This window comes from Hyaena hyaena, unplaced genomic scaffold (assembly GCF_003009895.1).
Source record: "Hyaena hyaena isolate Hyena2069 unplaced genomic scaffold, ASM300989v1 scaffold_319, whole genome shotgun sequence".
Classification (NCBI taxonomy): Eukaryota; Metazoa; Chordata; class Mammalia; order Carnivora; family Hyaenidae; genus Hyaena; species Hyaena hyaena.
This window is the reverse complement of record NW_024080951.1, coordinates 1,784,331-1,808,025: the sequence shown is the minus strand read 5'-3', so window position 1 is coordinate 1,808,025 and position 23,695 is coordinate 1,784,331. Positions and strand designations below refer to the sequence as shown.

General features: G+C 47.4%; 1 protein-coding gene across 3 annotated transcripts in view; it reads right to left on the bottom strand.

Annotated features, from left to right (window-relative positions):
* SIPA1L2 (signal induced proliferation associated 1 like 2) overlaps positions 1-23,695 on the bottom strand; it is a 228,323-nt gene that overhangs the window by 37,573 nt on the left and 167,055 nt on the right. For all 3 annotated transcript variants that reach the window (XM_039248839.1, XM_039248841.1, XM_039248842.1), the window contains exons 10-15: positions 21,013-21,287; positions 8,086-8,343; positions 6,265-6,348; positions 4,702-4,802; positions 4,272-4,375; positions 2,604-2,992 (exon numbers count right to left, since the gene is read on the bottom strand). In XM_039248839.1, the coding sequence (XP_039104770.1) occupies positions 2,604-2,992; positions 4,272-4,375; positions 4,702-4,802; positions 6,265-6,348; positions 8,086-8,343; positions 21,013-21,287 (1,211 nt within the window). The remainder of the gene's footprint in view (positions 1-2,603; positions 2,993-4,271; positions 4,376-4,701; positions 4,803-6,264; positions 6,349-8,085; positions 8,344-21,012; positions 21,288-23,695) is intronic.

Below are 23,695 nucleotides of genomic sequence, written 5' to 3'. Positions count from 1 at the left end.
ACCCAGCCAGGTGGTAACGGCTCCCAGTCCCTCAGCATATATCATTTCCACAACAGCTGTGCACACACTCAGTTTAAAGTGGTAGGAAAAAAGTAAAATCAATCAGAAATTCAATCTTGCATTCTCATATACTTTCTAATAGCCTAAGCCATTAAATTAATGAATGCTTAAGGTATTCAAGAAAATCCACTTCAAATCCTATAAATATCCCTACCTCTATTTATAAATGAAGGTGCTCTGAAAAGAAGCTTCCACAGAAATTGTCCTTAACAGCACGACACAACTCTATTTGTCTAATGAGGTATCATGAAGTCAGCTGTTTCACGAATTGTGTAAACTCTGAATGAGACATTAGAAGGGTGTAAAATCTCGAGATGATTTCTAGAAGTATGGCCGATTTCCAACGGCCCCTGAAATTAGGACAGGAATGATGCAGGTGACCGAAGTCACTGCTAATACTTCTATATTATTTATTCATTATTGAATGTAAGTCAAATTATTAAGGAGAACTGGTAAACCGTAGTAAGAATACCTCTCTTGAAAATGATCTCCATATCCTATGCTCCATCTGCCTCAGTAGAAGAAGACCGCTTATGGGGAGCACACTCAGGACTCCCCAGTCTGACATTCGCGCCCCCTTTGACTGGTGTAACAATACCCCGACGTCCTCGCCGCCCCTCAGCTGCCCCCTGCCTCAGAGAGCAGTGCCCTCTACCACAGTGGTTAAAGCCAAGGGGGTGTGAGGAGATATCTGGGAATGCAGACGGGAGAGTTTCTCCTAAAACCCGAGAAGATCCACACTTTCTTCCGGTGGGCAAAGGAGTGTGGGCTGGGAGGGGGGGGGGGCTGACAGGTGACACGGCCATTTTCAACCAAGAGGGTCCCCCCACTATGATTTCCAGGGCTATCACGTAGAGCCTAATGATGGAGGCAGTCCCGTCTTGGGTGCTATCGTGTGAGCCGCAGCAGCACCTTGACAGATCTGGACTTTTCCGTTATGTGACCACAATACTGCCTTTGTTGTGTGAACTGATTAGCGGAGAGTTTTCTTTGACTTGTAACATAAACTCGCTCAAGTGACACACACGGTAGGTAAGACATGGAGGAAGGTGTTAGCCACACGACAAGAAACGCGGGACCGCAGCAGGGAGCATGTGCGCACACGCGCGAGTCTGACGTAAGTGATTTTCCATGACTTCCAGGGAGAGAGCCGGAATGCCTGCACGCTGGCTCTGAGACTGTGACCACAGCCACCCGTTTCTGCTCGCTGACTGCATGTGGGGCTGTCCACATCGTGTCTCCAAGCTGAGACCCCTTGAGGTCCCTATCCCCTGGCGGTGGCCGTGTGAGGAAGGGAGAGGGTCTGGGAGCAGCAGTGGCCTTGAGAGGGGGTCTGGGGGAAGGCTGACAGCAGCTGGGATCAGGGTGAGGAAGCCCTGAAGGCAAAAAGGGAAATGAGGGTCAGGGCGCCTGGGGGCTCAGTCTGTTAAGTGGCCAACTTCGGCTCAGGTCATGATCTTGTGGTTCATGAGTTCGAGCCCCGTGTCGGGCTCTCTGTTGACAGCCCAGAGCCTGGAGCCTGCTTCAGGTTCTGTGTTTCCATCTCTCTCTGCCCCTCCCCTGCTCACACTCTCTCTTTGTCAAAAATAAATTAAGAAACAAAAAACATTAAAAAAATATTTTTAAAAACAAGGGAAGTGAGATGGCTGGTGTGGTTAAAGTCTGTCCACAGCCAACCTGAACTAACTGGATTTCTCCGTCTAGTCTTTGAAGGCAGAAATCACAAATCAGATGAGTTTTAAAACTGCTGTACAGACCTATGTCACACAAGAGTTCGAAACTAGTCGTAACTGTGTATTAAACATCTACCCTTAGAATAGAATTCTGTGATATTTAGCTAGTCTTTATTTTAAAGTACATATTGTTTCACGTTTATTTATTTTTGAGAGACAGAGAGAGACAGAGCACAAATGGGGGAGGGGCAGAGAGAGAGAGGGAGACACAGAATGTGAAGCAGGCTCCAGGCTCTGAGCTGTTAGGACAGAGCCCGACGAGGGGCTCAAACTCACAAACTAGGAGATTATGACCTAAGCCGAAGTTGGATGCTTAACAGCTAGTCTTTATTTTAAAAAAAAAACTGAACTGATCATCTGAACAAACTTTCAGACCTTGGGTTCCCTTTTTTGGTAAGGGGGCTTCCGGAACACAGCTCGGGGGCACGGTCTTCATCTAAGGGCCTTCCCAGCCCCCCTATTTACCGTGTGTTATGGCCTGAGTGCTGTCTAGCTTGCCGCCACTTCTCCTAAAAACTTAGGAATAGATCGGACTGGGAGAGAGGCCAGCGCCGGACGGGAACAATCAATAGCTCTGCATAGTTTTCTCTCCGATGTAAAGAAAAGGGAAGTGACACCCCACGCAAGTGACTTGCTGGGGTGCCAATTTCACAGTCGGACTTGAGAAATAAGCACTTCCTGTGAAGTCAGACGGCCAGGCACACAGGTGACAGACAACCCACCTTGCCTGCGCGCGCCATTCCCATCTCGCGCCCCTCCCCGCCCCCAGCAGGACCGGGTTGCCCCCCACGGGCGCCGGGGCACACTGACCTGGAGTGGGACGAGATCTCACTGAGGTCGCCCATGCTGCCATCGGCCGCGCCACCAGCCGAGATGGCCGGTGCGTAGCCGTGCACGGCGTACATCTTGGCCTGCTCACCGTCCGGCCCCGGGATGTCGGCCGCGTCGGCCCACTGCTCAGCGCGGCTGTGGATCACGGACCTGCTGCCCGCCAGGTGCACGGGGCCCAGGACGGTGGCGGGTGCGCACGGGGCCGTGTCGATGCCGCTGTCCGTGGAGGCCCCTTTAATGTAGGTCAGCCCCAGCAGCTCCGGGTCCATCAGGTCTCCAGACCCAAAGTGCTTATCGTCACTGTTGCTGGACGTGTTGCTCGAGAGGGTGTTGCTGCTGGAGTGGCTGGAGCAACTCTTGTCTCCGATCTTGGGAAGGAAGGGAAACGGAAAGGCTTCAAGCAGAGTCTGGACTCGGATTCTTTAGGAGGTTAGTCTCACCCAGACTCACAGCTACCGACCAGACGCCCGCCTCCGACCCTTCCCACTCACTCTTCAATGTGAGGCAACGACAGAGCTCACTGGATCGTTTTTCTAAAATTTTTTAAAAGAGAGAGTGTGTAAACGGTGGGGGAGGGGCAGAGAGGGAGACACAGAACCCAAAACAGGCTCCAGGCTGTCAGCTCAGAGCCCGACACGGGGCTTGAACTCATAGACTGCAAGATCATGATCTGAGCTGAAGTCACATGCTTAACTGACTGAGACACCTGGGTGCCCCTAGATAGTTTTTTTTTTCTTTTTTACCTTTTTTTAGAATTCACTTTTATTTATTTATTTATTTTTTAATGTTTTATTTATTTTTAGGGGGGAGAGAGAGAGAGACAGTGTGAGCAGGGGAGGGTCAGAGAGAGAGGGAGTCACAGACTTTGAAACAGGCTCCAGTTTCTGAGCTGGCAGTCAGCACAGAGCCTGATGCGGGGCTCGAACCCACGAACCGCGAGATCATGACCTAAGCGAAAGTCGGACGCTTAACCAACTAAGCCACCCAGGCGCCCCTAGAATTCACTTTTTAAAATGCTCCTGATTTTATGCCAAAGTCCCAGACTCATAATTCTGCTCGTTACTCATTTTAAGCTAAACAGGAATCTCTTCAAGCCTTTGTCCAATTCTTTGTGCGTGAAGCATGCCGGTGTTGCCACAAGGAAGACACAAGGCAAAGAGACCAATAAATGTCTCCAACTAAGGGGCTCATATAGACACAGCTCCTCTTCAGAGCCTGGGAAAACTGAGAAGACCTGAAGCAGCAGCCGAGGGCTGGGACCATGAGCATGAATCATGCCCTGGTCTGTCACACGGTGGTTTGGCCCGGTCTCCCTCCTGCCATCCGTCAGATCCTTAAGTACACACCCCCCACCCCTGCCCGACCTTTTTAGCACACAAGGACATTCCCACGCCTATGCCTAGCCCTGTCTTCCTAAAGGCGCCTGAAACCACCGTTAGGGGGGTGTCAAGGTGGAATTCAAAGGCTATGGTGAGGCTGACTCCAGGGGAGGCCCTGAGAGAGCTAAGGGAAGGAATTTCCAAGGATTTCCAAGAGACCAGTGAAGTAGACGACTGGCTTCTGAGAGTCCCCAGATTCTCACATGATGTGTGCGGAGGTGCAGGAGGTGCAGCCACGTGAGAGGGGCTTTACGGATGGAGGACTTACGTGGGAAAGCTTGTTGGGGGAGTCTTTGCAGCTTCCATCTTTCTGCAGGGCTCTTTCCTTATAGGAACTCAGGACTTTGGATGGTGGGCCGTGCCATTTGGTTTCTGTCGCACAGGGAGAGAAGAGCAGAGTCTCTGATTTCCAGTGTTAACGAGAACGCAGAGCAACACAGAAGCCGAACAAAAAGGCTTGGAGACAAGGAGCAGGATGGTGGTTCTAGACCCTTCTGCTCTCACCAATGGATACACCCTGAGGGTAGGCAGAGCCACCGCCAGAAGGTCAAAGTTCCGTTGCCGTAGGTACCACATGCCCAACCACCCCTGCGGCGTGGGAGACCCAAGTGGGCTGGACGAAGGAACGAGTAAACAAGTGACAGGAGGCACAGAGGGGCATGGAGGGGGGGCCGTGTCCCAGCCGGGTTTCTCATTACCCAGGTGCCTGCTTCCTTCCAGCGTCTCCTCACGCTCCCTGGCTCCTTCACACTCCAAAGGGCCCACGCCCTGGTGCTCGAGCAGCAGAGGGGACTGGCATCTGCAAAACCACAGAGCTGAGTGGCCCGCCGGCCGGGCATCCACCGCTGCCCCGGGACGGGCTTTGGGGGAGCCCTCCCCAAAAGCCGCATGCTGGCCCTGCCCCGCCAGCGGAGCCACAAGCAGCTGGAATCGGGGACTCTATGCTTTCACCGCTGGCTCAACAGAGGCGCCCGGGTGCCAGCCGTTTACAGATGTGAAAGGGGTGCCGATGCCAAGAGGCGGGAAGGCGGTCCGGGGTCAGAAAGCCTGTCCCCTAGCAGCCCAGGAGGAGCTCACGGCTTCCATTTCGATTCGTTCTGCTGTCTCTCGTGCTGAGAACAGGTGGCCCTGACCTTCTCCTCTCGCTGTTTTTAAGGAAAAGAAAGTAAGACCGTTCGCCTCCAGACTACATCCCAGTGGACTCCGTGGTATGAAAGCGCCAAAGACGGCAATGTAATTCTACGAAAGAAATAAACGAAGGGAAACTTCTTCATGCTACCGTATCTGGTTACAGATGCTGGTTTGCAGAAGAAGCCAGAAATGGTATTTCCACTGATTAATAACAAAACCCACAGAAAGCAGCTCCTCTCTGCCTTTCAATTGCAAAAAAGTCTTTATGTTCTTTTAAGAACTCCGTCTATTACTAAGGTAGGCAACACTTATAACGTACTGCAAACACCGACGTCTAAGCCTAAACCAGGGGGTCCAGGGAGGGACACTTCCCTCTGCACCTGCAAGAGCAGTAACGAAGCTGCCGAAGCTGCCGTCCCCCCAGCGAGTCCCTTCTCTGCCCTGGCTCTTCTCTCCTCTCCACACTCAGCAGTACATGCAGAAGATGCTGCAGTAGCGCCACCCTCACCCCCTTCGTCCCTGGATTTGCTGGAAGTTTCTCTTGAGTTTCTCTGTCAGTTCAGCATCTGCAGTCCCCAGGTGTCTTGAGGCTCCACCTGACCTGCTGGCTCCTGGACGCCACACTCATACACACATGCTACAGGGGACGGTCCCCAGCTGCATGTGTGAGCAGCCCCCCAACCCCCCACTGTTCTCAAACAGGAGGCAGGAGAAGACAGTCATGTGCTCCACCTGCCTTCTCTGATGGGGGGCTGTGCCTCAGAGAAAAAGCACTTCCAAGAGAGGCTGTGAATTTGCTCCTCGTCAGCAATTTAAGTGAGGGGAAAACTCCCGACGGCCACTGCCTCTGGAGTCCCCAAACCCTTCATTTGCAGAAAGACTTTCCTTATGAAGGTGAAAAAACAGACAGGCTCAGAATATGGACAAATGAGCTCTGCATACAGACACGATGAGCTTTCTGGCCTGGATGAGGGACTTCTGAGAAGCCTGCCTGGCATTTTTATCCTCTCCCCCGCCCGCCCCCCCGCCGCCCAGTGGCCTCATATATAGTGGGCACACAGTAAAGGCTTCAGGGAGTCACAGACCGGGTCCTGCCCAGGGGCCAGCAATGAGGTAAGACTGAGCAGTACCCGTCATACGCCGTCTGTGGTCTCCAGGGTCCACTGCCGCCAGGCCCGGGGTCGCTGGAGGAAGACTGGTTGCTGGGCGAACTTCTGAAATACGAACTGGAATTATTAACGGGGCACCGCGGGGCCTGTAGAGTGGCCAACCTGGTGACCCGGCCCAGTCGGCTTTACAAATAAACTCATTTTACAACGATGAAGGAAGAAATCCGCATTGCAGCGTGAAACAGGATAAAGCACAAACACATACTCCAAGAGCTGGCGGGGTCAGAGGCATCAGGTGGCCATTTATTACAGGACGGAGTCGTGGCAGGAATAAGCCTTCACCATCTGACAACTTAAAGTGCAGGTAATGATTCCAGCGAAATATGGAGGGGCAGCAAACAAACCCCACGAACACAGAATTATGAAAACATTACCTACCACAACTTGTTTTATAAGACTTAATGCCAGGCACGTTCTGGTCCTATATTTGAAACAGATGTGGAGGGAAAGCCCTAAGTTGTCAAAGCCTTTTATTTTCATACATCTGTTGAATGCAATCCTATTTACTTCAGATACACAAAGATAAGTACTACCCATGAGAACTCACTTGATAAAGATGTGCTTGATGGGTTTCCGTTTTGCTGCTAGAATGCTCCAGGTTTTTTCCCTATAATTTACTAAATTCTGCATTAATAAGGGAGGCTCTGCAGACCCCTTCCTTTCCACATGCTGCCCTTTAACCTGGGCTACCTATGTGCTCTTCTTTGAAAAGGGGGAGTTTATAAACTCCACAGACATCCGAGTGAGGAGACCCAGAGCCAAGATAATTTAATGCTAAGTTAAAGGAACATCGTTCCTGCATTCAATCTTATATAAAGAATAAACTGGAGAAAGACCTCATGTTTTAATCTTACTAATTATCATTAATACTTACATAGGCTTACTACGTGCCAGGAAGGGTTCTAAGCATTTTGCAAATATTGACTGATTCAATCTTCATAATGCCCTGACAAGGTCCTCTATTATTACTAAGTTTATTTTTCAGATGAGGAAATCGGGCAGGGGAGGGTGTGAGGAACAGGCTGAGGTGGACATGACGTCATTAGCTGGGTTCCGCGTTTTTTGCCTCCAACGCTCTGTTAGATATCAGAGCCCAACACGCTGCTCCTCTCCGTGGCCCATAAGTTACGAGAAAATGAAAACTAAAGCAGGAGAAATTAACTGCTCTAACAACAGAAAGACAAATTTACCTCTTTGTTCGTTTAAGCCTACCTAATGCGTGTGATGCACCTAAGAATTCTCACCAGCTTCTAAGGCCACAGTATTGAACCTTTAAACACTTGCGTTCTGTCATCGAAAAATTTACTTCACATTTAACTCAATTTGCTTAAAATAAGAGGAACGAGTGAAGACGTGCTACTGACCTCGGGACCTCTTAAAATACCAGACACATCCGGAAGATGGGATTTAGTCGCTGATTTTGCAGTTTTATTTATACTTAAAACTGCTTGCACTCATCTAGAGGTTCGTGGAGAATACTTTCTCGGGTATCTTGCCCCGGATGGTGTAGGGGGCAAGGTGAGAGGAGGACCAGGACCGAGAGAGGAGATCGCAGAACCGGTGGGTGCATCTGGGGCAGGACCATCGCGTCATCGATCGGCACCGCTCTGGGCAAGGGGTGGGGACAGATCGTAGGCACCACCGCATCCAGGGCCTGCCAGCTTGCTCAGAACGAGCCAAATCAGAAGCGATCAAGCCAAAGAAAAAGTCCCTCCCTGGAATGTCAAGTTCTAGCCCAGAGTTTGAGGATGGCTGTCCCTGGGGCAAGGGTCCCTGCGTTACCTCGTGCCATCCGGCAGCTTCCGGTCGAAGGAGGTGCTCCGAGGAATGGCAGCCTGCGCCTGCTGTAGCAGCTGCTGGCACTGCAGGCGGTCGGGCGTGCCGGGGACCGGGGAGGCCCTGGACAGGGGCTGCAGGGCGGGCGTGGGCACGCGGTGCCACGTGGTGTTCCTCCGGAAGGGAGTTTTATACTCGCAGGGGGTGCCTTCACTGTCGAGTTTATACTCCACCATGGGGATCCGGCAGAGCTCCGAACACCCTCTGTGGGGCCAAGAAGAGCGGGTAAGTAGGGAGGGAGGCTCAGCCCGGAACTGGCGGCTCACAGAGGAGGAAGGAGAGCTATGCCCTCAGGAGCATCCCTGGCTTCTGGCGCCTGTATCAATGCTCCAGTATGAACCAGTAGGATCCAGTAGCACACCAGTGGCTCGGGTTAATCGGCAGATATTGCATTAGGCATTTCATGCATATATCCTGTCTCTCTACGTCATTCACAAACTTGTCAGGCTCGAATCTATCATTAATCAATTTGCACGTGTGGCATCATGCACAGTGAACACAGGCAATAAATACACTTTCACAGGCAAAAAATGCCTTGTATACAATCTGAACAGATTCAAGAGAAGCACAGTTATAGGACCAGGAATTAGTTGCAGGTCACTTTTCTATGGAGTCTGAGAATGGTGAAAAGCAAAATTGGTCGATGCTGTCACGGTCAAGGGGTAGCCCGTGTGCCCGTCCTGTCACCGCGTGGCTCCTAATACCACAGTCGCTGTCTTCCACTAGCGTGCCAGCTCCCAGAATGTCATCCCCTGGAATGCCCTCCCGTGTGCTCAAATGACCGTTCAGGACCTGTCAGCCTCGACATACGATTTAAGCGAGGCATCCCTCAAGTTTTTTGCTAATTATACAGCGCACACAGTACTATTAACTTGACCGAAGTTGGCCCGTCAAACCAACTGGTGCAGTTCGGCAAGGACACAGGAAGCCTGGGTGGGTGCCTCTCCCCAGACATTCCAGGCTCAATATAAAAACTTGCTACTATTCGCCCTCTGAGAAATCTATCAGGGTAACGTGTGTTTCTTTAAAAACAGGAGACCTCCATTCTCAGGATGGGAGAGGAACGTTCTAGCGCCTTGTCTAAATCATAATGCAAGAACAAAGAGAGCAGGAAATAGAAACAAACGTGCCCATCTACAATCGCTGAGACAACTAAAACTCTAAAATCCAGCCATCAAAGATGAAGGGCCAATGGAACAGCGCTCATGGTTTCACGGAGCAGAGGAAGGCAAAACCCAAGGGTGTGCAGGGGGAGACAAGGAGAGACGAGACCATTCCCCTCCCACAGCCCCGAACAGGTGCAGGGACAGAGAGCATCAGGCATCCCAGGAGGCAAGAGTGAGAGAGAACGTGTAAGAGGTGGAGGTTATTTAGGAGACTAAACAGAAAAGTTTGACACTAGGCGGCTCCAGGTCCCTTCAGGCAATTACCACACCCTGCAGGAGCAATGGTGGAGGGAAGGGCCCCTGAGGGATCCAGACACCAAGGAAAGTATGGAGGAAAACAAAAGGTTAAGTGAAAACCTCACTGGAAAATGAGACCCACAGTCATTTCTTCTTCCTCCAAACCCAGCTTCAGAATGCTGATCACCCCAATGTAAGCCACCCAATCACCCTGTGTGAGGCTCACTGACCAACCATATCCTTTGTGAAGGAGGAACTTCTGAAATATAAAAACATGACAGCTAAAATTCAGAATGAAATCTGGCCATTTGTAGCAACACGGATGGAACCTGAGGGTGTTATGCTGAGCGAAATAAATCAGGCAGAGAAGGAAAGATATCATATATTTCGACGTATAGGAGGATTAGGAGGAACTTAACAGAGGACCATGGCGGAGGAGAAGGGGAAAAATAGTTGGGGAGAGGGAGAGAGGCAAACCGTGAGAGAATCTTGAATGTTGAGAACAAACTGAGGGCTGATAGGGGTAGGGGAGAGGGGAAGGGGGGTGATGGGCATGGAGGAGGGCACTTGTGGGGATGAGCACTGGGTGTTACACAGAAACCAACTTGACAATAAACTATTTAAAAAAAAAATCCAAAAAACAAAATAATAAAGTCCACGAAGACATGTGTAAGGGAAACTGAGGCGACCTCCCAAAATGTTACCAGAAAGCAAGCATATGAAAATTAAAGGTCAATCCAAAAAGTCTAACATCTACCTCACAGAGGTGCCAGAAAGAGAAAAGAGAGAGGTGGGGAGGAAATGATTAAGAAACAATACAGGAAAATCTCCAGAACTAAAAGATACATAAAACCAGATGAAAAGGTCCACAGAGTGCTCAGTGTGGGGAGTGAAGAAAGGTCTACATCAAGAGACGTGCACATACGTGTGCGGGATGGGAAGAAACCTTTGGAGGCGATGGATAGGTTTATGGTGTTGATTGTGATGATAGTTGCACGGGTGTCTACTCATCTCCAGACTCCCTAAGCTGTATGCGTTAGACGTGTACAGCTTGGTTATGTCAATCATACCTTGATAATCGTTTTCTTTCCAGACATCCTTATTCAACTCAAACTCAAACTCTTGGGTTACAGAGGAGATCCTGAATTTCTGGGGTGGGGGGCAGGAGGTAGGAGAGGGGGGCCGGCCTCACACAGAGGGCTGGGGACAGAATGGCTTTATTCTTCTCCACAGCACTCCTGGATGAAAGTTACTGCTCACCTGTCAAGTCAATAGTACTTAGAGCCTGGGAGGAAGAACCAGGTAGGGATCAAAACCAGTGGCCTGCTTTTTGGCTTGGAAAACCACATGGACACTGATGCTACCCTTTGAGGAGAGAAGTAGACTGAACAAGCCATCGGAAAGAGACACTTACACCTGTTTCATTAAACTTCACATCATATTTCATCCAAACTCTCCTTCTCCCAAAGCAAAATTCATCTCTTACCTGAGCAAGTTTATACTACTCTGGTTTTACTGAATGTGTTAGTTAAATTACTGCTCGAGTACAGTAAGTCCAGATTTACACTGGATTGCGGTGCTATTACTATTCTTTTATAAAATGGCAAGGCTCTGCAATTTTTACTCATGGATTTGCTCTTTCCAAGTGTTTGTCTACTTCACCAGAGGACATATCCCCTTGATTAGTGATTCACCCGTACGACCAACAACCTAATTAGAAATCATAAAGGTGGGATGTTACGGTCATATCAGAACCTCAAGAAAACCTACTCTTGTCTCTGGTCCTATCTGGTGCTCTAAGCAAGTCATTTGATATTCAGGTGTCTCAAGTGCTGCAGTTGTGAACACCAAGAGGAAGGAGACCTGCCCAAGTTAAAGGTCCTGGAGTTATATCGAAAATGAAAGGCACATGAACCTTGAGTCTTGTGGACCAGAGGGCAATGTGTCTTTCCAGCGTCTAAGTTTACTGGGCTGGCTTCAAAGGAAAAAGAAGCAAAAAGAAGACAGATGGCTGAGGAGTGTGGAATATTTAATTCACACTCAGAGATTGCAGTCTTTAATGAGACATTGTAATTTCTCTTGAACCTTCGAGCGAAAACATTACACAAATGCATAATCGTGGCTAATATTTTAGACAGTGCTGACCCAAGCGCGTGCAAACGCATGAGGTTGAGGGGGGATTCGAGGTGGAGTTATTTCATTTCCAACCTCTTGCATGATATCATATGCAAATGGCCTTTTTGATGCTAAAAACTGGTATACTTTTGCCCTAATACAAACAGGTATTTAAAAAAACAGCTTTAGTTGAAAATCAAAATGAATTTTGTTAGTACGCGACACTTTTATTAACAACTGCTTTTACACACCCTAGGTTTCTGCTTTGTTCGCTTCTGGGACTAAGGTATCAAATAAATGCCACTAATTTCTCCATATTATCAGACCTAGTCAAGCACAGTTCAGCTCTCTCTATAAAAGCAGTGTCTGGAGGGATATGTATAGAAAATTCAACCAAGGTTTAGGGAGGTGGGAAGAGATCTCAAGTAAGAATTGCCTACTGGCTTACATCAGAGGTCCTGCTGCAGCGGTGAGTACGGGCACGCCATCCACATCTGCACCTGTCCCTGCACGCGCTCCTTTTGTGTCCATGGTGAGATAGTGCGGGACACCAGGCGCGAGGTCCCCACTCCTCTGGAGCATCAAGCCTGGTGCTGTGTGAAGGGGCATGCAGCACGTATTTCTAACCACTAAGTAAAGACCCACTGAACCCCAAAGTGACCAAATGCAAAAAGACCCCGCACAAAAAGGCATTCCCCAGAAAGTGAGCTGTTAGTCTTGTGCGTAACTGAAACATTTTTGTTTGTTTGTTTAGCTTTCCTGCATTAGGGTACAAATTCAGACCTCACCGATAAATGCCCTTGGCTCGCTTTTGACACGCACCAAATCAAGTCCATGGATGTGAAGTGTATTTCTAGCTCCTGGCACACTTTTCACAGTCTGCTTGTGAACGAGGAGACACTCGAAGATGTTAGAGAAGGAAGGCTGTGAGATCACTTACATGGAAGCGTATCGATTTCCTCACTGTTCAAATACAAATGTTCATGTCACCTGCTTCTGCCTCTGATTAACATGCTGGGTAAAGATCAATACATGCTCCATGTCAGGGTCAAAAATAAATACAAATTTTAACATTGCTTGTCTAGCCAGTAACTTTTCTGGTCCTAATCTCGCTCTGTAGTACATCCCGGAAGGCAAAACATTCTTTGGACCAAAATAGTCATAAAAACTGTGCTCGCTGAAAACGCTATACTACAAAACCGTAGTTTTTTGTAATTCCACTTGCTGGAGCCCTCGGAGGATCCTACATTTAACTGCTTTCCTCTGAAGAATGCTATTCCTTGTCCTTCTGAACTTGGCATGGTGGTGACTTCCTGGGATGGCTAATTTCAGGGCAAGGGATGCTCACTGACTTCCTTGCATCCGCGCCCATCAGCACTCTCCCTGCTTCCTGATGCCTGGAGTGGTTTCCTACCAGCGGGATTCTGGGTCAACAGCCACTATTGCTTCCCAGCCTCTGGGCGTGGCCAGCAAAGAGGTGGTGCCCATCGGGGTCACCTGCACTGCCAGCCACTGCCTTTATGCACCCCTAACTTCAGACATACCCTGCAAGGCCCCCAAGCAAGCATCCACCCACATAGACTGACTCGTTTCAAATGACACCCCCAGTTTCCTGGAAGAACGCTCCCTTGGTCATCAGTCATTGGAGCAGAATCAGTGCTGGGCAGGCTGAGGCCTCAGTTCTGAAGGATCGTTTCCACCTTCGAGCCTTACTCTTAAGGCCATCTCGGATGGCTCCGGCCAGCCCCGCCATGGCAGTCTTTTGTCTCCACCTGTTCCCACCAGGAACCCTCTCACTGAATCACACTGTTCTCCATTAACCACACAGTTTGGGGTCTCAGCTCAAAACCTAAAGCTGTCAATGTGTGGCTTAGAAACAGCACAGTCCCTTTGGACCCCGTGTTCAATTATAGGAGGTATGGAAGATTTCTGAAGTGCTGGCTTCGCAAGAAAGAAGTTAGTTACAAATAGATACATTAGTTTTTCCTTCTACAAAAGAGAAAAGGCTAATATTAAGCAGCAAAAGGCATATACATGGTCATGAAGGTTCTTTCTAGATAACGTACAGATTTATAGAACTCTGGAATTGTAAAGCGTATATAACAATCAGAATTGGAGAAAACTGTAGAGCTGCGGAATTCCTTTGGGGTACATACATTCACTTAGAGAACTATACATCATGATCCTGTCCCTTGATTCTTTCCATCTTATATGCAAGTCAGCCACGTGAAGTTTATGCTGCTAAAACTAAGAAGGGGAATAGTTCTAGGGGATGATAAACAGGGAGACTACTTCTGAAGAGTAGCAAAATGAGACTGAACGCCCAGAACACTGAGAAGACTTAAAGAAACAAGTTATAGTCCTAAAAAAAAAAAAAAAATTTGGGGGGGGGGCGGCTGGATAAGTTAGTGGGACCTGCACAAGGTAAACCATGGACCTCGCAGCCACGGCTTAATCACATAATTGTAACTTGCATTTACTGTGCTCTGAGGCTGCCTTTTGGTTTTATTTTTCTTGGCTGCATCACAGAGAACCTTTAACTGAACCCAATAATCTACCAGAAAGCCTTACAACATACTGCAATGTACCCTTGACTTCCAACCCACAGCTTGAGTGTCTACACACTCCACAGCATTTCAATCTCACAAAAATGACTGAGATAGTACAAAGGAAATCTCCCATCTTTAGAAGAAGGCTCACACAGGTTGGAAAACGGATACAACCAATCAGGGACAGGTTCACATGGGAACCTGGACTCCTAGCTCAGTGCTCCTTCCCAAGTGCTTGGCCATCCCCTTGAAAAAACTATCTAAGAATAGAAATGTGGGCCTTATCATGTTACGGTTTCCACGAGGAGCCAAGAGAATCTTTGGGAACAAAGGCAGATGGATCCCCTCAAATGAACTACCTGCTTCTTTTATATTATGCACTTTGTAAAAGAACCTTTTTATAGCCCTAGGGATTGAAGTAATCACTGATATTTTAATCATTTTAATGCCTGTTATGCTAATAGCCTGCTAATAGCTAAAAGACTCTCTCCAAATCATCCAACAAGGTGACAGGGGTAATTGATGCTCATTCACTTGAATCACAAACTCTTTCTTTCTGTTGCATAAAAAAATCAGAAGCTTCCAACAGGGAGATAACCACAAAGCCTACCTTACTGTAAAGGTTAGGGCTGTGTCATATATGAAATAGATACGACATGAAATATTAATTCACTTTTCTACATATTTCCTTAATTTATAGATGGAAAGACATCTAGACTGCACCTAGAAAAAGACTCATCTGGACCAGAAACCCACTTGGCCAAGCCCTTTGAATAAAGGTCTTGAATTGAAAAGGTGTGTGTCATAGGCTATAGGAAAGGAGCCTACCGGGTACTAAATAATTCATTGGCTTCTGCTCCACTCTTTCCTCACCTGCTGTACACCCAGCACCCTGCTCAACTCAAAACACAGGCTCAGAAAGTTCTTCAGGAAGCCAACCTCCTTCTTATTTTTCTCTTAGCCCGACACCGGGAATAGCGTTTTACTGCATCACATACTTGAAAGTGAAACGCAGAAGATTCTCAATAGCTCTTTGATGCCTGGTGTTTGATGAATGTATTTCCGTGAGAGACAATATACTCACTGGGTGCCCAGGGCTGCAGCGTGGTGCCTGCTTTTCACACATGTGCCTGTTATTTGCCTAACGCAATGCTCATGCTCATGGTCACCCTCTGCGCTCCTCTTACAATGTCAGTGACGTTCCAAGATCTCAAACTGCTAAGACAACAGGAGCGCTGAAGTGTCAGTCATTGGCTGGAGAGGGTGAGAGCGTTTTCCGCACTGAGTTACAGAGCATTGAGTAACGCACTATTGCTGGAGTTTGAGAATCTGTTTTTAGGCAGCAGGAACATGAATTAGAAGTACTGTATTTTATTTTATGGTTTTCTTAAACTTTTAAATGTTTTTATTTATTTTTGCTATATAAGGAGAGAGAGAGCATGAGCGGGTGAGGGGCAGAAAAAGGGAGACACAGAATCTGAAGCAGGCTCCAGGCTCTGAGCTGTCAGCAGAGGCGGGGCTCAGACTCGTGAACCGTGAGATCATAACCTGAGCCAAAGTCAGATGCTTAACCAAGTGAGCCACCCAGGCGCCCCAGGAAGTACTGTATTTTAGAATGCCAAGTAGATGAAAAGAGTCCAGGGAAGGAAATATGAGGACTGTCCCAGCCATTGGAATAGCCTCAGTGTCCGGCAAAGTTTGTGGCATAAACCAGTTAAGAGTGAAAGAGAGAATGACTGAGTAAACACACAAGGCCACGCAGCTTTTGTTCCTTCTGTAAATGCAACGTTCTTACTTCAGACAGGGGGAGAAGACGCTGAACTTTGCACTGTGGGGAGGGGGTGAGAGGACGCAGAACCTGTTCCCAGCTCACACTAACACTCCTTTCAAATGTAACGGATTTTTCTTTTCCAGACAAATCGGTTGGAAACCAAATGGCCCAGATTTGAACTCACCGCCTACTTCACATATACAGACCTCCCTCCAAAATGTTAACCTGACAAAACTGAGTTTCCTTTCCTCTTCCTACTTCCCAGTCTTCCTGTGTGTACGTTGGGGAGTTGAATGGTTGGCACCAAGCGGTAAAGCTTCAATTTACAGGATGAGCTTAAATTAAAGTACAATCAATTTATAAAAATGAGCATAAAGTTTCAAGAGAATGACGAGAGAATAGGGGTTGAGATTCAGGGTGACGTGAGATCATTTCCACTGTTTTGCATCATATAATCTGTCTGGGATGGGATGTCAACAAAGTACGAGAAATCCCACCGAAACAGATGCGCCACAGCAAGGCATTTAGGGGACATATTTACTGTATCACTGGCCTTGTGTAACAACTCGTGCAAAATTCTGATGAGTCTGACTTCCTCTATATCCGCCTTTCACACTGACGTGCTTGCCTTAAAACAACAGTGATAGAGTGTCCGTTACCTTTCAAGGCTTAGGGGCCGGGGCAATGGGATCCCCTGCCAAACCAGGGAGAGATTCATGACGTGTCTTCGGCAAGTCTTCACCTTTGGGCAATGCCCTCGCTCCCTTGTTAAGCCTCATTTCCATCTGAAGAGTGCTATTTCCGAAATGCTTCTTGCCACTCACTCTCCCACCTGTATGCATTCTCTCCCGGAGCACGACACCCCTTAACAAGCATTCCCAAAGGGGTCCACCCCGCTCAGTGTGTCAGGAACGCCACAAGGAACAGGGAAAAATGGCTCCGTCTGCCTTCCCAGCCGAGGGACAGCTGGGATTCCCACCCCCACCTTAGGCTGGGGAACGGGGCTTCAAAGTGTGCGGTTGGCTTTTGAGAAATACGTTCCTGACTAAAGACTTCATTTAATCCAGCAGCTTCTGAGTCATAAGCAAACGCCTTCTGACCTGTGAACAACCAGAAGTGAATCCATCAGGGGATAGGCCTGTCCTGCTGCTGCTGCTGCTGGAAACAGACAGCCTGGAGGTGAATTGTCTCCCCCCCCACCCCCACATTTAGAGCCAACAGGACAAAAATCCAGCTGATAAACGGCAAAAATGAATTGGAACATTTTTCAGTCTATCATTTGTGATGCTTATGAAGAGCGAAATATCTTGCCATTCATTGATTTGGCTATTTTTATTGTCCTATGGCTCTTATGTTAAAGATGCACAAGCGCGCGTGTGCGCGCGCGCACACACACACACACACACACACACACATTTACATGAACGTCTCTTTGTAGCCCCCTCCCTAACAAGACCTCAGGACACTGTGTGGAAAAGACGGTGGTAAGTGTCCATGCCACCAATCACATGTCTAGTTTTAGCTTGACGCAGATCTTTGTAGATTTTGTTAAGGAGGCACAGCAGTGAGCGAGGTTTCATTTAAAAGCTGTAGTTTAATTTTTTAAATAAGTCAAAACGCTACCCATTTCCCCTTTTAAAGTCCCCCCCACCCCCCACCACTATTCCTTTAAAACAATCTAGTAACACAGAGGCTAAAGAAAAAAGTCTAGTAACGCAGAGGCTAAGCTTGCTAGATCATGGACGAAATTTAAAATGATGTTTCGCACTTGCACTGTGGTCTGAGGCAAAGGACTTTTACTGCAGGGATTACTCCTTAGGACACAGAGCTGCCTGAAAACAGCAAAGTGGCTTTATTAGGGTGCCCAGACAGTCCCCAGCGGGATGCAAACCCCAAAGTGACAAAAATCTGGATTTAAAACTTTACAGATTCAAATGCCCGCAACATTGGAAGACTGAACTGCAGGGATTTTAAATGATACACGCGAGGCTTTAAACCTTCATGACTTGCAGAAACGGGGGTGAGGGACAAGCAGAGTGTCACTACCAGGCACACAGCTAATTCTGTTCCTGGCAAAGGTAAAAATGCAGAAGACAGTTATTCCAGGTTAATCGGAAGAGAAATCTGTATCTTCAGGGAATGACATTAATGAGACGGAGGAAACAAAGGCAAAAATCTCTAAATATCTTGAATAGCTTCAATAAGAGCATTTGCATTTAAAACAAAGAAAGAATTCATTACGTGCAGACCAAGGCAGAGATAACTCCTCGTCCTTGGATAGAAAAGTAACAGCCAGAACTTTTAAATGGTATGTTTTTGGTTGTTTGTTTGAGCTGAAGAAAACAATTCATTATTTGCTAGGAAATTCTATTCTTCCAAGTCATATGTTCTAAATAGCAAACATGATAATTTTAACATCTTTATTAACTAGATCTCTTGAAAGCCTAAAGGATATCTTACTGAAAAACAGTAGGCTAGAATTATAAATAGGTGAGAAATTTTGTTTTTTACCTTAAAGGGAAAAAACGTGGTAACCCTTTTGTCTCATTCCATAGTAATAATCAACCTCTATGAGTCTCACCAGATTTATAAATCTGTATTTCCATCCAAGGAAGAAAGACTTCTTACCATATGGGAAAATTTCTGGTAAACTTGCTTAAGGTTTATTTTAAAACCCTTCACATACACAATACAGTGGCTTCAAAGGTCTAAAGGATTTGCCTTCTGCTAGTTTCAAGTCTCGTTTTTTAAAATATCTTTTTAACAGTTGATTCATTTTGAGAGAGATGGCGCGAGCAGGCAAGGGGCAGAGAGAGAGAGAGAGAGAGAGAGAGAGAGAGAGAGAGAGAGAGAGACAGAATCCCAAGCAGGATCCGTGCTGCCAGTGCTGAGCCTGACGCGGCGCCTGATCCCAAGAACTGTGAGATGGTGACCTGAACCAAAAATCAAGAGTCGGACGCTCAACCGAATGAGCCACCCAGGCGCCCCTCCAAGTCTTGTTGTTAATAAAAATAGTTGTGTCTTTGACTCCTTTGCATTCATACCACTACGTGTGATTCGTGGGATTCTTGGAAAGCAAACGGACTGAATGGGACAGAATCTGGCAAGGCAACAGGAGCACCTTGGATATTGCCCATGACACACGGCTGCTATTCTCAAGAAGAATTTCAATTTGTTACACCTTTATTTTAGAAACCTACTGGGCAGACATAGGAAACAAGGCCACAGAAAGTCAGGCAGGTAGCAAATGGTAAGAAATCTAATGGCAACAGACTTTTGCAGAATTCCTCAGGGAGGAAGAAGGCGGTTATATACCTCTGGTCCGTTTTCTAAGAAAGGTCATGCTTTCGAGCTGATGAAGCCACTGAACAGTAGCCATGTGTGGCTACGTAAACCTTAACTGAAATGCAGCATTCGCCTCCTGGGTGGCACTGGCCACAATTCAAGTGTGTGACAATTGCATGTCGCTAGCGGCTATTGTTTTGGACAGCAAAGATAGGGAACATTATCATCGCGGAGACTGCTACAGGGCAATGCTGGCTGAGAGGACAGAGAAGGTACCAGGAATGGCCTCAGTTGCCACGGCAGTATGTCCAGAAATGGGTACAGTCCTCCTGCTATCCAGGAATAAGAATTTCTTTTAGAGCACGAAAATATACGAATATCCTAAGGCTTTTAAGATATTTTTTCTTTTTTTTTTGGTCATTAAATCTATTATTTTTATTTTATTTTTTTACAAATAGTTTATTGTCAAATTAGTTTCCACATAACACTCAGTGCTCATCCCCACAAGTGTCCTCCTCCATGCCCATTTTTCAGTTTTACCTAAAACGTGTGGGGGTACGGAGTATGCCAGAAGGTACTAAGTGCTTCACGTGTGTTATTCTTATGTAACCTTCGTGACAGTGGTCTGAGGCAGGCAATATCATAATCCCCATCTTACAGATATTAAATGGGGCTCAGAGAGAGCAGATGCATGACCCGAGGTCACACAGCGAGGGCATGAATTCCGAGCATGCCTTATCTCTCAAAAGCCAGAGTGGGGCAGGCAGCCCGTGGGAGTTCCTTTTGAGCTGGAGAGGGAAGGGACATGGGGGGCCACAGCCAAATGGATGGCTTCTTCTTAATTAGCATTCTTTCCCTTGGGACCTAATATTTTCATGATATTGAGCATGGTTATTTTCTATTAACAAATAAACATTCTCACTTCCTAATTCCATTCTGTCCCTACTCTCCACCCATCCACCTGAGCTTCTACAGGTTTCTGCATAGGTTTCTTGTGACAGCTGACGGGAATGTCCCAACCAGCTCAACAAGAATGGACTAGTCACTTCACACAGTGTGTGTGATGTTTCACTGTCCCTTCAGACACACAGGTCATGATCACTTACATATCTTGTTAGTAGTCACTGGCTTCATGTTATAGGAAGGAATTCAAGCAGTGTGGTGTATTTAACTTGCTGAAGGTGGAGACATCATAAAGAATGTTTCCTCTTAGAAATAGGTCTCCATGGGGGCACCTGGGTGGCTCAGTTGGTTAAGCAGCCGACTTCGGCTCAGGTCATGATCTTGAAGTCCGTGGGTTCGAGCCCTGCATCGGGCTCTGTGCTGACAGCTCAGAGCCTGGAGCCTGTTTCAGATTCTGTGTCTCCCTCTCTCTCTGCCCCTCCCCTGCTCATGCTCTGTCTTTCTCTGTCTCAAAAATAAAATAAACGTTTAAAAAAAAAAAAAAGAAATAGGTCTCCATGGTCCTGGTGGATGGAGCAGGGGATGTACTCTTTCGTTTGTAATAGCTCAGCTTTTACCCAGTCAGTGTCCCCATAAATTGCTTAGAGAATTATAAGTTATCATTTATTATACACTAGTAACTTTTTTAAAACTCTTTTTAGATTGCTCTCATGGCTAATGTCCAAACAACCCTAGCCCAAGATGCATGTGCTCACATCTTCTGAGGACCCAGTGGGAGCAGCCTGGAAAGCACCTGCAGCAGAGGTCAAGGAGGGGCACGTGCTGTTTAGGGCCTTCCGGGCCTTACCTCCGGGGTGAGCCATCGTCGTGGGGCTGGATGATGACCACCTTCACGGTCACAGAAGTCCGGAGCAGGTCGATCATCTGCTCGTGGGTCAGAGTGGCCACGGCCACCTTGCAGATCTCTACGAGGCGGCTCCCTTGGCGAAGGCCAGCCTTCCAGGCAAAGCCAAAAGGTTCCACGTCAGCAACGATCCCTTCAAAATTCACGTGGAAGCCAAGCTGGCCCAGCCCGTTCCTCCTCAGGGTCATTTCCACAGTCTCGCAGCCCCTTGTCACTATCTGCAGGGGGAAGGAGGCAGTGAGAGACATACCGCTGCGGGGCCCGAGGTAGAGGTGCGCACATGGCCCGCCCAGCCCTTCCCTCCACCGGTCCCGGTAAGAACATGCCCTTACTGAGTTCACCAGAATTAACTGTGGCATCAGACTCGGGGAAAATAACAAAAGTGAAACAGCGGCTTTATTCTTCAAAGGCAAATATGCTTCTGAAACAGGTGTCCTGCACTTACAGAGAAGCCACTGACCTGGCGCTCATGAGCTTTGGATGGGCTCTGATAACTCCCTCTTCCCCTTCCCTGTGTCAACGGACTTGGCTCTCAAGTGTATAAACCCCACATTCCAGATGGAAGCAAACGGAAAAGGACAGACCCTTTCAACACGGTGACAAGTGTCACCCACGAAACATTCACTCTATTAGACAATTTCATTCAACTTCAAAAATGGCCCAACCCCCTACCAGGCTAACACTTGGAAGGGCAACTCTCTTTATGCACCGGCCCCGTGGACACTCTGTTCTGTCCTCCGGAAGCCCTCTCGTAGGGACAGACTGCCTCCTCAGCTTGCCTGGGTGGTAAGCACCGTTTAGCTCAAACGTGGGCAGGTCCGAAGGAACGTGCAAGAAAGGTGGCCTACATCCCACACAGTGCGCTAAAGTACTGGCAATCATTTAATGCCACCCTCGAAAGTGAGAACCGAGAATAACTTATAGGCACTGAAAGGAAAACACAGGCCCATTAAATGTCATTTGACGACTACGGCATCCCTTATTTGTGGGAAATTTAAAGTCAGGAGGACCCATCTCCCCAAAAGCACCGAGCTAACATATAAAGCTGCAGTTTAATAAATGCGCCATTTCCATGCAAAGCATGGATTCCTATTTAACAGGACCTATGAGCACAAGTACTGGTGTGGGACGGGGCTGGTTCAGTGTCGGATGCTGTGGGTGGTTTCCATGGTTACCATCATGGGTGAGCATGTTGCCAATCAACTTCTCACAGACACACGTGACAGGCTGGGGCTCAGGAAAAAGGGGCAAGGGATTGTGGTCTTAGTGGTGAAGTTTTGAAAGATGAAAGCATCCCACGTTCGGAGCTGACCTCATTTAAAATTGTTGGGAGAGGACTTTTGTCATATGTACAACCTGAATAAAATGTTTCTTCATTTCCTTTTCGACTTTGGTTCAACGAAGCTCTCCTAGCAAAAGGCTACATATGCATGACATATACCCTGCTTTCCTTCAAATACTAATGCAATTGTCAGTTGAAATTTAACATTGTGTATCAGACTGAAGAGTGAACAGTCAAGCTTTGCCTGAGTCCTACGTGTCTCTTCTGCTTTTTTCCTCCAACCACCTGTTACCTGCCCTACTTTTGCTTTTTGCTACTCCTTTATCCCTTCTGCTCCTTGCTTAACATTTGCAAGGGATAAAGGATTGTTTAGTTGAAGTCCTTTATAAACTTCCATGGAATCAATTATCACAGGAAAATGGTGGCTTCCTATCCATGTACCCAGGAGGGCAATACAATTTATGGCATTCAGTGCAAAGTAAGAAGGCAGGGGCCCCTAGCAAAAAACAAAAAAAAAACCTATTCAGAATTTCAAGATGGTAACAGCAAAACACTCAACCATGCGTGGGATCTTCTGAGAGTGCGTCCCTGAGAACGGGTCACAGGGAAGCTGGCCCCACCTGTGTCCCTTTAGGTATAAGCTCTCCTTCCTTCCTGGGTCTGCACCTGTGTAGCAGACACCTTGAATTTCACTTTCCACTGCTATGAAATGCACAGTCTCCCACCTGCCAACTAGCATTCATTCCCACCATCTGCACACTATGAACACAGGATCTTCTTTCTTCGTTTCTGTTGTGACTGTCCTGTACCAACCTTATGTTCTAATCTCTTAACTGTGGGTTGGTTTGTTTCCAAAAACCTCCCATTTTAAGTCACCCTAGACACACAATACGTTTTCTCAAACATATTTCAGACATCAGGCACCTCGGTCACATCAGTCACACCACAGCTTTTCTGAGAAAAAGGCAGCATGGGGTCCACAAAACAGTGAACGGGTAAGGACCTATGGAATGTGCATTTTGGCGGGTGGTGAAGTGGCATTTGTATTGTTATTATCAGGAGCACAGATTGTAACTCTGGATCTCCTAAAAAGAAGTATTTATGATATTGCTGAGAGCACACCACGTCCTGCGACTCACCTGGGACTCACCAAGCATAACTGAGTTCCCCTTGAACATAAACTAATCACATACTTAATCATCTGCAAATCACATCTGTGTTTGCGCATATACACCCAATAACCATTGAACACACGGAGGCCTGTTCTTGAAAATAGTGTCTACAAATAATGGAATTATTTCTCCGAAGCTAGCAGACGCTGACTTGGTTGTATTGCCTCTAATA